The 14,669-nt window shown below is 44.2% G+C and overlaps 1 protein-coding gene across 3 annotated transcripts in view; it reads left to right on the top strand.

Annotated features, from left to right (window-relative positions):
• Positions 1 to 14,267, top strand: part of TBC1D24 (TBC1 domain family member 24) — a 36,401-nt gene extending 22,134 nt beyond the window's left edge. For all 3 annotated transcript variants that reach the window (XM_030229916.2, XM_030229917.2, XM_030229915.2), the window contains 5 exons: positions 1,440 to 1,598; positions 2,534 to 2,597; positions 6,402 to 6,497; positions 8,363 to 8,597; positions 10,250 to 14,267. In XM_030229916.2, coding sequence (XP_030085776.2) covers positions 1,440 to 1,598; positions 2,534 to 2,597; positions 6,402 to 6,497; positions 8,363 to 8,597; positions 10,250 to 10,404 — 709 coding nt within the window. In that variant the 3' untranslated portion in view covers positions 10,405 to 14,267. The remainder of the gene's footprint in view (positions 1 to 1,439; positions 1,599 to 2,533; positions 2,598 to 6,401; positions 6,498 to 8,362; positions 8,598 to 10,249) is intronic.
• The last annotated feature ends 402 nt before the right edge of the window (positions 14,268 to 14,669 follow it).

Below are 14,669 nucleotides of genomic sequence, written 5' to 3'. Positions count from 1 at the left end.
CTGTGTTTAAAACTACAAATAATGTCCCTAGTCAGTGATACTGTAAGTTTTAAAACCTGTAAATAATTGCAGCTTAATAGGTGCCCGCAGAAGTTCCTTGCATTAAATAATGCAGGGTAGCAATGCAAAGATTGATTTCATTCATTTGGCTAAAATAAGCAGTAATTTTAATAATTTTTTAAGTGACCTGAATAGTCACTTCATTCAAAATGCTGACACCAAAGTGCCTACAGTGAATTCCAGAAAGCAGTTCCTAGTGTATCCAAGCAAGCACTGCTCTGCATTGCAAATGCTGCTGATTTTTTGGTATGATGAACATGAAAAATAAAAAGTTTATATATTTTGTGTGTTTTAGGGAGTCAGCTAAGGTATCCAGATCCATGCAGATGTACAGTACTGAGGGCCCCTTCATGATCATGAAACTGAGAGAAAAGAAATGTGTAATTGTCAAAAAAAAACCCGTCAGAAATAGGCAAATTCTTGCATCTGAACCCTTGCATGCAGAGCAAAATAATAAAGCTTTATTTAACACCTGGCTGCCCAGTAATTCAGTGACTTAAATTCTGTGTCCTTGGCTGACTCCATTTCATTTTAAACATTTAACATAGACCATGGAAGCAAATAACATTTAATCCCCAGGCTCTGGGTTTGCGTGCTTGTTTAATCTGAGAAATGAAGGCTGGTTAAGATGGTGATGATTGTTACCTTCAAGTGTTTAAAAGCCATGAATCAATCCTAACTGTATCAGACCCTTCTAGGGGGTACAGGGATTTCTTTCCCAGTGTCAGTGTCTAGCAATCTTTAGTGTTCTCAGGCTCCAGTTGTAACCATGATCCCAGGAACATTTTTGTTTCATAATGAAGTGGAAGTCATTGGTAATTACACATTTCCAAGAGGTGGAACTTCTCAAAAGCTTCAAATACTTGCCTTGGATTAAAATTGCTTACCCTGGTAATACTGATTCCTCTAAAGTTTCTGAGAGGTTTAGGAATTCTCTAGTCACACGATATGGGCAGGACTTCAGAGGTAGAAAAAACAGTACCCCTTTCTCTCAGATCCTGTCTGTTTATTTGGGTATTCTGTTCTCTGTGCATAAACACAAGTGCCAGTGAGACTGTTACAAACAACAAATATAAGGCTATGATAATTTTTAGTGGCTCAGTGTTGTGTCCTCTGTGTGTAAAGCTGCAGGCCTCGGCTGCCATACAGAGGAATAGAAAATACAGTCAAGCCAGATCTCTGCCTCTGAGGATTATGTTAAACTGCAGTAGTTTATTACCTTCACCAGATCACAGCCACCTAATCCTGTGGACTGGAGCTTTGACCAATAATTTATATGCTGGAGTCTGTTAGTGTTCAGCTGTCTTCTCATGTTTCAGTTCAGTAATCCGAAACTTGTTAAATTATTGCTTCTCAGTGTTTTGTGTTGTGTTTCTCAGGCAGAATGTGCACTTGGCAGTTCATGCTGAGAACTTCAAATCAGAAATTGTCAGTGTGAAGGAGATGCGGGATATCTGGTCATGGATCCCTGAACGATTTGCACTGTGCCAGCCCCTCCTGCTTTTCACCACCTTGGAACATGGCTGTAGTCTGAGCAGGTAAAGAAAACCTTCCTCTCTTTTCTCTGCTGTAGGGCAGAAAGGAGCAACTGGTGAAGTATTTGCTCGATTGACAAAAAGCCTGTGCTTAATCAGGATTTGAGCTGAAGAATATCATTAACGATGGAATATAAATGTGACAAATTCCTGTTGCCTACAGCATTTGACTGGGATATTTTAAACTGTTCAAGATCAGTTGGAAAAGTCAAACTTGGATCAGTTCACAGATTCTACAGGTCTGAGTCTGGTTCCTTAAGTGTTTGAATTGTTTAACTCAGTGGCTGCTCTGCAGGCACTTTTGATAAATAACTACATTCATACTGATTCAAGGAAGAAGAGAACTGGAAACTGGAAATTACCTGTGAATCTGATTGGAGATTTTTTAAAGTGAGATAAACTAGACATGAGTTGTCCTTGCACCTGGTACGGATCACTATAACCCTGTAGCCCCTAATAATGACTTTGACATCAGCAGGTACTGAGGCAGGGAGTGACCTGCTCTCCCAACCTTATGTGCCTGTGAGGAAGAGCAAAAGCAAGCAAAGAGAATGCATCTCAATTAATTTCCTTGAGGACCTAAAGCCCTTCAAACATGGTCATCAATCCTAGGCTGTTTTACAATTCTTTAGGTTGTTTCAATTCAAAATGCTGTAAAAAGGCTGCAGTACATCTAGGTTAGCTTCTAGTTATTCTTAAGAATAGAGACATAAACTATACAGGGGACTGAGTGGAGAGCAACTGCTTGATAGTATTCACTTACACTCAGCTGTATTATTTACATGGTCTGTATAAAGTATTTGCAGGAATATTCTTAGTCTTCAGGTGGTTTTTTCCATGGCACCAGTTGGAGAAGGAGGCGGTGCCTGACCATGAGGAGGAAAGGAGCTGCAGTTGGTGGCAGTTGAGTGCTCACTTTGTTGTGCTCTGCACTTCAGGTTCTATTCCCACAGCGAGGGACACGAACCAACTCTGCTCCTCATCAAGACAACAGCGAAAGAGGTGAGGCAAAAGACAAGTGATTAAATTGGAGTTTGAGCAGTATGTAATGCTGTGCTGCAACACACAGCTGTTTATAATAAAATGAATAAGCAAGGTTTGACTTTTTTTTTAAGAATCCGTGCTTTAAATTATTCTATTTGTTGGTTATAGGACTGTGCATTCCTGGGCAGACCTTGCAAACCAGATCTTGGTTAACTGCTTTTTCTCTTGCAAGTAGTGTGGGGTAAGGACTAGAATAGCTCATTTTGCTCTTGGACAGACTCTGAAATGCAGAATCAGAGGGACAGAGTGGGAATTGAGCAAAAGTTATGATTCATAGAAGACATTTCCATTTTCTCAAGGATATGAGGAAAGAAAGTAGCAGAATTTCAATAGTATGAATAATGTTGGACTACAGGCAATGAAAACAAAAGCCTTAGTTCATCTCATTCTTGATTGGGAAAAAAATAAGCCAAGAAAGCTCTGACAAACTGAGAAGGAGTGCACATGTCCCTTTTTTCTGCTCTGGTGTGTGACAATATTGGACAGCATAATGTGAAAACAACAACATGCTTGTTTAAAAACTTAATACATATAACAAAAAGTCTTCCCAGAACCTTCTCAGGAGGGCACACATGAACTTTCTCTACTGGTGTTGTCTGTGGTGTTGTCTGTGCCACTGTACATGACTTTTCAATATTCTTTATCTAACATTAAGCTGTTACTGCAGCCTTTGGGCTTTATTCCTGCCTATACAGAATCACAGAATTACTGGGTTGGAAGAGACCTTTGAGATCATCGAGTCCAACCCAACCCCAACACCTCAACTAAACCCTGGCACCCAGTGCCACATCCAGGCTTTTTTTAAACACATCCAGGGATGATGGTGACTCCACCACCCCCCTGGGCAGAAAATTCCAGAACTTTATCACTCTTTCCATAGAAAACTTTTTCCTAATATCCAACCTGTATTTCCCTTGGTGCAGCTTGAGACTGTGTCCTCTGGTTCTGTCAGTTGCTGCCTGGTGAAGGAGACCAACCCCCACCTGAATACAGCCACCTTTCAGGAGCTGTGCAGAGTGATAAGGTCATCCCTGAGTCTCCTTTTCTCCAGGCTGAGCACCCCCAGCTCCCTCAGTGGTTCCTCACAGGGTTTGTGTTCCCAGCCCCTCAGCAGCCTCGTTGCCCTCCTCTGGATGCGCTCAAGCCTCTCAACATCCTTCCCAAACTGAGGGGCCAGAACTGGACACAGCACTCAAGGTGTGGCCTCACCAGTGCCAAATACAGGGGAAGAATGACCTCCCTGCTCCTGCAGGCCACACCATTCCTGACACAGGCTATTGATACAGGATGATATGTTCTTGGTACAGGATGCAGTTGGCCTTTTTTGGCCACCCGGGCACACTGCTGGCTCGTGTTCAGCTGGCTGCCAACCAGAACCCCCAGGTCCCTCTCCACCTGGGCACTGTCCAGCCACCCCGTCCCCAGACTAAAACATTGCAGGGGGTTGTTGTGGCCAAAATGCAGGACTTGGCACTTGGGCGGATTAAACTTCATCCTACTGGACTCTGCCCATCCCTCTGGACTCTGTTCCAGGTCTCCCTGCAGAGCCCTCCTACCTTCTGACAGATGGACACACGCTCCCATCTCAGTGTTGTCTGCAGATTTACCACTTAAAATCTCAATCCCCTCATCCATGTCATCAATAAAGATATTGAACAGGGCTGGCCCCAGCACAGAGCCCTGAGGGACACCCCTGGTGCCTGGCTGCCAGCTGGATGCAGCACTGCTCACCACCACTCTGGGCCCTGCCATCCAGCCAGTTCTGAACCCAGCACAGAGTGCTCCTGTCCCAGCCCTGGGCTGCAGCTTTTCCAGGAGTGTGCCGTGGGAGAGGCCTTGCTGGAGTCCAGGTACACAACATCCACAGCCTTTCCTGCATCCACTGGGCAGGTCACCTGGTCATAAAAGGAGACCAGGTTGGTCAGACATGACCTTCCCCTCCTAAACCCCTGCTGGCTGGCTCTGATACCCTGGCCATCCTGTAAGTTCTGGGTGATGACACTCAGTATAAACTGTTCCATTACCTTACAGGGTACTGAGGTCAGGCCTATAATTACCAGGATTCTCCTTCCAACCCTTTTTGTGAATGGGCATCACATTGGCCAGCTTCCAGTCATATGGAACCTCACCAGTGAGCCAGGACTGTTGGTAAATGATGGAGAGCAGCTTGGCAGGCTCATCTGCTGGCTACCTCATCACCCTGGGGTGGATCCCATCTGGTCCCATAGATTTATGAACATCCAAGCAGCTCAGCAGTTCTCTGACTGCCTCTTCCTGGATAGCAGGGGACCCATTCTGCTCCCTGACCCCATCTACCAACCCAGGAGGACAACTGTCCTGGGGACAAGCCATCTTCACACTGACTGAGGCAAAGAAGACGTTAAGCACCTCTGCCTTCTCTTCATCTGCAGTTACTATAACTCTGCAGGATGGCTTTCCATGAACAAGCCCATTTCTACTCTTATTTACATCTACATAATGCTCACCCTCCAGTCCATTTCATAGTTCTGCATGTGGTTTATGTCCATTCAGGCCTATGTTGAGATGCCAGTGGCTTATGGAATGCCCCCTGGGGTCTGAAGGGTAGAGGGGGGAACAATTATTTTACTTCTTGTTTTGGAACCTGTCAAAACTCTGGCTTTGTAAGGGATTCTGGTTTTTATAAGATGGTTTGTTTCTTACCCCTCAAAAAAACATGTATTAGCCAAAACAAACGAACAAACAAAAACTAGAAGAAAAATATGGTGTTTTTTTCATGCTTATAGATTTGGAGGGTTTTTGCAAAGGGTTGTTCATCCTTTATTCATATGTCTATGGTTAACTTTTAGAATGAGGAAAATTTGCCTTCTGATTTTCTGCCTCTCATACCCATCAGGCATATCACATCAAATGGACTTTTGGGTCATTTAGATTTAATTCTAAATCTGAATTTACATTTAAATCTAAATACAGATTTATCTATATAAAACAAATCTGATCTTCAGTAATTTTGTCCTAGGAGCTCTGCTTGTAATGCTTGTGGAGGCCAAACAGCAAATGTACCTTGGAACAATTCTGTATAATCATAATTATTTTTCTGATTTCTGGGGGTAAAAAGCACAGATGTTTTCATCCCACTGTTGGAGCTTCATTGTTTCTTCTATGTGCACATGGCAGTGATGTGCAAGCACAAGACTCAAGAGACCAGCTCAGCCCTCAAAGGGTGCTTCTCTTTATTGGAGACTAGTAGTCCCCATGTGGTTTGAGTGGATGCTCCAAATATCTGAGCTAGTTCAGCATTTGCTTAGCTAAGCTGGCTTTAACCTATACTTTGAAATGTAAGAAAGCCACCAAGGCCACTGTTTGACCAAAAAGTGTTCAGGCAGAGATGCTCATACTGTAACTTGGGACAGTACTGCTGCTTTGTTTGTCAAAGTGAGTGAGTAGGAGTCAGGCTGTACAGGCCTGGAGTGATCTGTATTTTGGTACCTGAGGTTGTGTTAGTAAACTGTGTTTAGAAAATTTCTCTTTTAAGGCATCAGAGGTATGAAAGAATTTATGACACTCTTAAGATTTAGAGGTAGCCAACCACTAGTGGATTAGAGCAGCTTAAATCTGTCTTTAGATAATAAGTACTTGTGCTGCTTTATTCCACTGGTGTAGAAACTCTGAAACTCAAACTGAAGTAAAGCCTGCAGTTTTGGTCTCTGAAATGTCAGTATCAGTGGGTTTAACACACTTTATTTTTTAATGGGAAGCCTGACTGTGCTTGGTCTGTGCCAGGTCTGTGGGGCTTACCTGTCCACTGACTGGAGCGAGCGCCGGCGAGGAGGGAACAAGCTGAGTTTCTTTGGAACAGGGGAGTGCTTTGTGTTTAGGGTGAGTAAATATAGTTTTGTTGCCCAGTACCAAGACAGAACAACTGTACTGGTTAGCTATCACCTCCCTTCCACATGAAGAGGCTGGATTATGTGGAGGAAAAATTTTAACTTTTGTGGTGACTCTTTTTCTCCCCTTGCACAGAACATTTTCTTAAAAGATCATAGAATCATCAAGGTTGAAAAAGACCTTTAGGATCATGAAGTCCAATCACCAACCCAGAAATACTGTCATGTTCACTAGTAAACTGTGTCCCCAAGTGCCACATCCACACATTTTTGAACACTTCTAAGGATGGTGTTGTGGTTTAACACTGGCCAAATGCCAGGCACCCACGAAAGCTGCTCACTCACCCTCTCCTGCTACAGCTGGGCAGAGGAGAGGAAATTTAAGAAAGGCTTCATGAGTTAAGGACTGGGAAAAAACACTCCAAAGGCAAAACAGGCTCAACTTAGAGATATGGAGTGAATTTATTACTAACAAGATCAGAGCAGGAAAATTAGAAATAAAGTAAGCCCTTAAAAAAACCTTTTTTCCCCCAGCCCCTCCCTCCTTCCCACCGACAGTGCAGGGAGACAGGCCTGGAGGCTTTGGTCAGTTCATCACCCTAGGTTTTCTTCTACTGCTCAGGAAGAAGGGTCCCTCCCACAGAAGTCAGTTCTCCGTGAACTTCTCCAGTGTGGTTCTAATCTCTGTGGTTCCAACAGCAGCTCCCTGTGACCTGCTGCAATAAGAGCCCCTCCCACAAGCAAACAGTCCTCCCCAAACTGCTGCAGCATGGGACACTCTTCCATGAGGTGCAGCCCTCCAAGAATAGGCTGCTCCAGTCTGGAAGCAAGGGCCCCCTCTCTCCACCAGGTCTCCAACAGACTCACAGCCTCCACCAGTACCCACCTGCTCTGGCCTGGGCACCTCCCAGATAGGCTGAGGGTGGATCTCTGCATCCCCATGGACCCCCACGGGCTGCGGGTGGATCTTTACATCACCCATGGATCCCCACGGACTGCGGGTGGATCTCTGCATCCCCATGGACCCCCACGGGCTGCGGGTGGATCTCTGCATCCCTATGGACCCCCACGGGCTGTGGGTGGATCTCTGCATCCCCATGGACCCCCACTGGCTGCAGGTGGATCTCTACATCACCCGTGGATCCCCATGGGCTGCAGGGGGACAATCTGCTTCACTATGGTCATCACCACAGCCTGCAGAGGAATCTTGGCTCCAGTGCCTGGAGCACCTCCTCCCCCCTCCTTGGTTATCACAGAGGCATTACCTCCATTTCTAACTGGCCTGGCCTTGGCTAGCAGCATGTCCATCTTCAGAGCCATCAGGGATTGGCTCTGCTGGGCATGGTGGAAACTTCCAGCTGCTTCTCACAAAAGCCTCCTCTGTGGCCTCCCCACTATCAAGAACCAGGGCGTGCAAAAACTGACAGATAGTCACTCTGCCCCTTCCCTGAGCAGCCCGTGCCAGTGCCTGACAGCCATTTCAGTGCAGAAATTTTCACAGTATCCAATCTAAACCTTCCCAGGCACAACTTGCAGCCATTTCCTCTTGTTTATCCCTTGTTAACTAGGAGCAGAGCCTCACCCCAACTGACTCCACTCTCCTTTTATGCAGTTGTAGAGAAAGATGATCTAGAGATGAGAGATGTAATAAGGTAACTTGGGAGTTATTGAATCATTTCTTCAACCACCTAAAAAGCAAAGGAACAAAGGGTAACATCTGGCCTAAAAGAAGATTGAGCCAAGCTTTACTGCTGACTATGCAGGTGGAGACTGAAGTGCTGGAATGTTCTTTTCTGAGCAGAACTCTGTGTAGTGTGTGTACAATAATATCAGCTCTGCCCTTTTCTGCCTCTGCAGCTGCAGCCAGAAGTGGAACGCTACGAGTGGGTGATCATAAAACACCCAGAACTAGCCTCGACTGGATCAGAGACAGAAAACCATGCCGAACCAGCTTCTAGCACCCTTTCCTCCAGCAGCATCCCCTCAGATCCTTCAGATCGCCTTTCTCCCTTCTTAGCAGCTAGACACTTCAACTTGCCGTCCAAAACAGCCTCCATGTTCATGGCTGGCAGCAGTGAGTGCATCATTGTAGGTGAGTCCGTGTGAGAATTCACACACAGATTCTACCCCATCTCTTCCCGTCCACCTTAGATACATGGTAAACATGTACCATGTAAACATGGTACCTTGACCCCTTTATCCATTTCAGTATCACCACAGGTAGAGATAAAATTGCCCAAAACCTGACATCATTTCTTAACCAAAATTTTCTGTGGGAGAACCTGCATACAAGCATTTTAGAGAAGAGAGTAACTCATGGCTTTAAGTATAGCCATTCCTTCATACTGCCTTATTCACAATAAGAAGTAGTTCTCAAAAAGGAGCTTACTTTGCATCAAGGCTTTTGAAACACAGAGTAAGCTATAAAACATGTTAATTGTCCAGGAATTTTATTGGATCTGTGGTGCTGCTGACTTTGGCAAAGATCTGCTTAATAAGGTTGTCACTTAAATGGGATTTACAAGGAACAGATCTGAAATCATAGTTGTCATTTTCCCAAAAGTCTTTACTTGACACTTGTTAGGAGAGCAACTGGCCTGTAATTTCCTCTGTAAAATCAAGGGTTGGCCGATTTCCCAGTTGGCAGCATGTGCTCTAATCATAAAATCATGGAATTACTTGGACTGGAAAAGCCCTCTAAGACCATCGAGTCCACCCATTTCCCCAGCACTGCCAAGGCCACCACTAACCAGTGTCCCCAGGTGCCACATCTACATGGTTTTTGAACACTTCCAGGGATGGTGACTCCACCACTGCCCTGGGTAGCCTGTTTAAGTGCCTGAACACCCTTTCAGTGCATAAATTTTCCCAATATCCAACATAAATCTTCCCTGGTGGTTGAGGCATTTTCCTCTTGTCCTGTCACTTGGTCCTTGTGAGCAGAGCCTGACCCCTATCAGGTTCCACCCTCCTTTCAAGGATGTGTAGAGTGTGATGTGTCCCACCAGCTCTTTCTACCAGCTTTGGGTAAGGGAGCTTATATTTACTGTGTACTACACTAGACTATACAGGCTTGGGTAGTAGCTACATGGAAGTGAGTGTTGTACACAGCTCCAGCTGTGGACCAGAATTCCCACCCTTTTGATTCTTCAGATGGCTTTAGTAACTGTTCTTTGTTGCCCAATAAGCAATTGGAAATCTTCCCTTTTGCTCTCCTAACATATTTCTGTCTAACTTTATTTCAGTTCTCTGCATTTTCTGACTGAAAGCTCTGTGAATCTTGACATAGACCCACAGATAACCAAAATGCTTTTAACTCGTACATGGTTTATAATGATTTTGAAGACCAAGCCAGTGCTGTTACTTACTGATCTTGTTCTTCTCCCAGCTTTGATTTTTGACTACTATCAGAATTATTTGGTTTTCCTTTATTGGAGAAAAATTTGAAGTTGTAGCTTCAAATATCCTCTAGCACTGAAATACAAATCTCAAATGCAGGTAGTTTTTGTTCTTGCTGAGTTGCATTACTTTTCTTTATTACCATTGAAAGAAATCATCCAGTTCTGATATTATCATTTAAAACCTATGCATCTGATCCTAAACTGTTACATCTGAAGACAGCAAGCAGACATTGCTGAGGGCTTCCAGTTGTTCCCCTTAGGAAAAGCACTAAAGTATTTGTACAGCTGTTTCCCATGCCAAGAAATGCAGAGATATCCTTACCCTGTCTTTGTCTCTTCCCAGGAGGTGGTGATGGCCAGGCTCTGTACCTTGATGCAGATCTGAACCATGGGAGAACCAGCCACTGCAACACTTTCAATAACCAGCCACTGTGTTCTGAAAGCTTCCAGATCTCCATCCTGGAGGTGTGGGGCTTCAGGGACACTATGAATGGTTGATGTGACTATCATTAATCAGCTAGTTTTTCAGTTGTCCAAGTTAAATTCTAATACAGGAGCTAAGTTAGAACATCCTTTCTGTGAGGCTCAGTGCTCTGAGTGGTGCATTTGGATACAGGCTGGTTGTTTACTCTTTTTTTTATTTAAGACAGGTCAAGGTGAAGTAATGTATCTGGTTAACTGTTTGTCCCTTTACCTTTAGAGATCTGTATTCAGGTACTGTTGGTAAAAATGAAAATGTGATTAATTCAGAGCCATACTAGATGGATACAGGTCCTAATCATAGAGTAGGTTTGAGTCCACAGTTCCTCAGAGGCACAGCCCTGGCTGAGCTGTGCTGCAGAGCTCTGAGTCACTGGCACCAGTACCTGGTGTATCAAATCACCAGTACCAGGAATATCAAATGTCTCCTCACAGGGAGCACTGGTGACCTCAGATTTGACATAGAAGAGTAGTTTATAAAATTGCTGCCCTCCTATGAGTAGGTGTTGTACAGACAAATCAGTACCATTAAGTTATGAAGCTCTTCATTCACACCAGAGCCATGATTGCTGATCTTCTTTTACCAAAACCTTTGACATGTTCCACTCACATATGTTAGAGCAGTCTGCCTCTGAGAAGGGCATCCAGGCTGGACAGTGATATCTCCAAGTCTTGATTTTGTTTACATTCCTATTCCATATCAGTATGATGACTTCAGAGTGACTCCCTGTGTCAGGCAGCTGAAAGCCAGAGAGATCTGCAGTGCTCAGAAATGTTCATTTCCTCATCTTTCCTGGGAACTGAAATGAACCTTTAAATCTGAACATAACTGTGCTGATATCCCTTTGTGTTTGGGGAATTAGACCTGGTGATAATGGGAAGTTCATCCTCTCCCCTCAAGTAAAGGAAGGAAGGCAGGAGGCAAATCTGGGAGTGAATGGATTTCTCAGGAGAACTAGAGGCAACACTGTTTATCCAAATGTCTTTCCAATGATGAGATCCCTCCTGAGAAGCTAACAGTTTTCTTTCTGTATATTCTGGTATGGTTTGGGTGACGAAAAGAGGCTTTGGTCATTCTTGAGCATTCCTGCATTGTCTGCAGGCATGCCCTGTGTCATGTGATGTCGAGACAGTCCCCAGAGTCTTTATCCAAAAATTGTGCTATCTGCTGTGGAAATTCTCCCACATGAAGCACAAATACATAAACATCAGTGAGTAGTCCACAGCATACAACAGGATGCTCAGAGCTTCAGTGAGTAGCTCACTAGTAAGATTTATCACAACAAGGAAAATGAAGGGAAAGAGAAATTGCTGATTTTCTAAACAGTTCAATCTAAAAAATTGCTGTAGAGTGGGATTTTTACTTAATGTTATTGCTACTTAAGCTTGAAGTTCATTAAAAGAAAAAATTTAAATTAATACTGTTAAAAGCTAGGCTGGACAGGGCCACATTCATATTCAGAGGTCTGAGGTGAGTTAGTTTTTGGTCATGCTGGCTTGTCCAGCTTGCCAGCCATGACAGTACCTCATGGCTTGGGAAAGAGCCGCCTCTTGCAGAGTATGTGAATAAACTTGGCAAAAACAAGATATGCTTTTTAAGGTGCCATTTTGAATTCTTTTTGTCAAAATAACTCTTTGAAAAATTAGCCTATGTGCAGAACAGTTTAAGATGTCTTTTGCACCATTTGTATTTGCAATTGGATTCTCTCACCCTGTCTGAGAGTCAGCATTGGGCCTGCCTTTCTCCTTCCCACACAGTGAGTTCTGCCCAGTTTTCTTTTCACAGGTTTACCATAAGCTTGATTGAACTGCAAGAGGTAATTCAGTTCTGCTGAAAAATTTTGATGTGGAGGAACTCAGTCATATCTGGCTTTTTACAAACATTGGCTGATCCTGCCTTCTAGTTTTCCAAGCCACCCATGTCTCTTTGCCCTTGCAGGTATCCCACAAGCTTCCTCAGACAAAAGAAATCACTCAGAAAGTATAGGTTCTACTTAGTGTAGGTGGGATTTCAGTTTGGTTTGCATCTCCTCTTTTGATCTTGTCTGAGGAGGTGTCCTTGGGAACAAAAAGCAACTCAAAAGCACAATAGTAATAATTTCCAGCTTGTTGTCAGAAATTCCCTGGAGCTGTGTGTTGGTAGAATTTGTAGGAGTGTAATGTTCTACTCCAAATGAATAAATTTTATCTGCAAAACCTTGACTACATCTGGCAGTGTGATGGGATTTCCTCGCTCCCATCCCTGCTGGGTGCAACTATGTCAATACCTTGTCTTAAGTCATATCTAAGAAACATTCCTGAGAAACATGCTCCTTTCCCTGCTCTTTTCTTGAAGCACAGAGCACCAAGATTTGGGTGTTTAGAATCTGAAATAACTCCTGGCTCCTCAGAAACTCATCGTAGGATATCAGTGTGAGAATCCAAGGAGCAGTACTGGACGCCAGGCACAGGACTGGTTTGGCTTGATGAAGTACTGCCCTGCCACAGCCATCATGTGGGACTGATCTGTGTGGTTCAAACTGGAATAGCCTGGATGAACAAGAAGCAGCAATAATCCAGGGAGAGCAGTTCTACAGTGCTGCAGCAACTTCACACAATCCTTGTGTTCAGTAAAAATGGATATTCCTTGTCATGTGTAAGTCCTCATCCATCATTCCTGTTGTGGTTGTGAGACACCTTAGAAGAACAGTGTTTTGACTTGGTTATCTTTCCAGTAGCAGAGAGGCATTTTTCCTGTCTGTTTAGTTAATGGTTGTTGCTGACCAACTGTATATCTAAGTTCAAACCCTTTGTTTCATGCAAAACTCTTGAGATGGAGGTCACAGACTGCTTTTGAAGACGATGGCTACAATGGACACCTTATCAGAAAGTAGAGTTATCTCAAATACTCCAACCATAAAGTGCTTTAGTCAGTTGTTACTTGCAGCTCTGCACACCTGTTGAAGTAGGCTGTAATTTCTGTTTGTGATCCTGCTGGCAGCAGCAAGAGTGCCAGAGTTACGGGATGGGCTTGGGCTGGGAGCTGCAGGCTAGGCATTGGTCACCACAGTTGTGTGAGAGCATCTGTGCTTTCCTGAAAAGCTGCTTTTTGCTTTGTCATTTTCCTTGAAGGCAGAAGATATTAGAAACTCTTGACATCAGAAACCTGACTTCACTGTAAATGACAATCAAACTGTTTGCAAGCCATGGGAACTGTATCCAGCTGCAGCCAGGCTGGACAGACTTCACTCTACCTGAGTTGTCTTTCCTGCAGCTCCTGCACTTTGGCACACTCCTTTTTCTGATGCAGCATGTTAATCAACCACCTGTTGATAGAGACAAATCAGCCAAGGGAAGGGAAAAATTCTCATTTCCTCTCTGATGACATATCTGAAGTCAAAATGGAGAGGGGGCAGTACTGTTCTTTGAAGAGTTAAATCATGCCAATAGAGATGTGTGGTGAGCCACAGAGAGGTGACATGTACAGATCTATGAACTGCTTTTCATGTCTGTATATTGAAGCTGTGTACCTTTGTCCATGGAAAATAATTCTCATTTTTGGTGGAGCATAATCTCTGCCCATGGGAACACTGATGCCACAGTCAGGAGCTGATCTACAACCGTAGCACTGTGAGAGCTTGGCTCCTGCCAGTGGCACTGAGTCGGGCTGTTGGGTACAGCCAAGGCGTGGGCACCTGGCTGTTCTGCAGCTCTCTGTCATGGATTTCAGACTATTCATAGTCAGAATGAATGTGTGTGTACTATTTGGAGTGATGTTTTCTTCAGAGGAGTGGTGATGTGCTGCCGAGTTGGTTTTCTACCCTATCTTGGAATCACTGCCCTACATCAATGGTATTTTTGTCTCTGTGCAGAATCTTGGGTATTAAAGGTATTTGACTGTGGAGGCTGCTGGCTTTGTCCTTTATTCTTGTCTTTTCCTTCCCGTAGGGCTCATAGCAAAAGGCACCCTGAAACCGAGAGAAACCGTGGAGCATGTGTTCTCTGACAGAGCTCCCATTGTGGTGAGGTGGTTCATGATCGTTTCAGATCTCAGAAGACTTCCCCTGAGATCAGGTGTCAAACTTACTCTGAGGTCTCTAGATAGCCAATTCTGACTTGAGCCTTCTTCCCATTGCAGGGCCAGAGAGCATGGTTTGCCCCAGTCCAGCCTAGGTTTAAAATGGAGGTTAGGGGTGTCCTCTGGCCACCAGCACCTGAAAGTTGCAACCAGACCATACAGTGACCAAGAATATAAATTTAAAAAGTGGAATTCCACAAAATCTGGGGGTTTAAACAAATTGCTG

This window comes from Serinus canaria, chromosome 14 (genome assembly GCF_022539315.1).
Source record: "Serinus canaria isolate serCan28SL12 chromosome 14, serCan2020, whole genome shotgun sequence".
Lineage (NCBI taxonomy): Eukaryota > Metazoa > Chordata > Aves > Passeriformes > Fringillidae > Serinus > Serinus canaria.
This window is presented reverse-complemented; position numbering and strand designations above follow the sequence as displayed.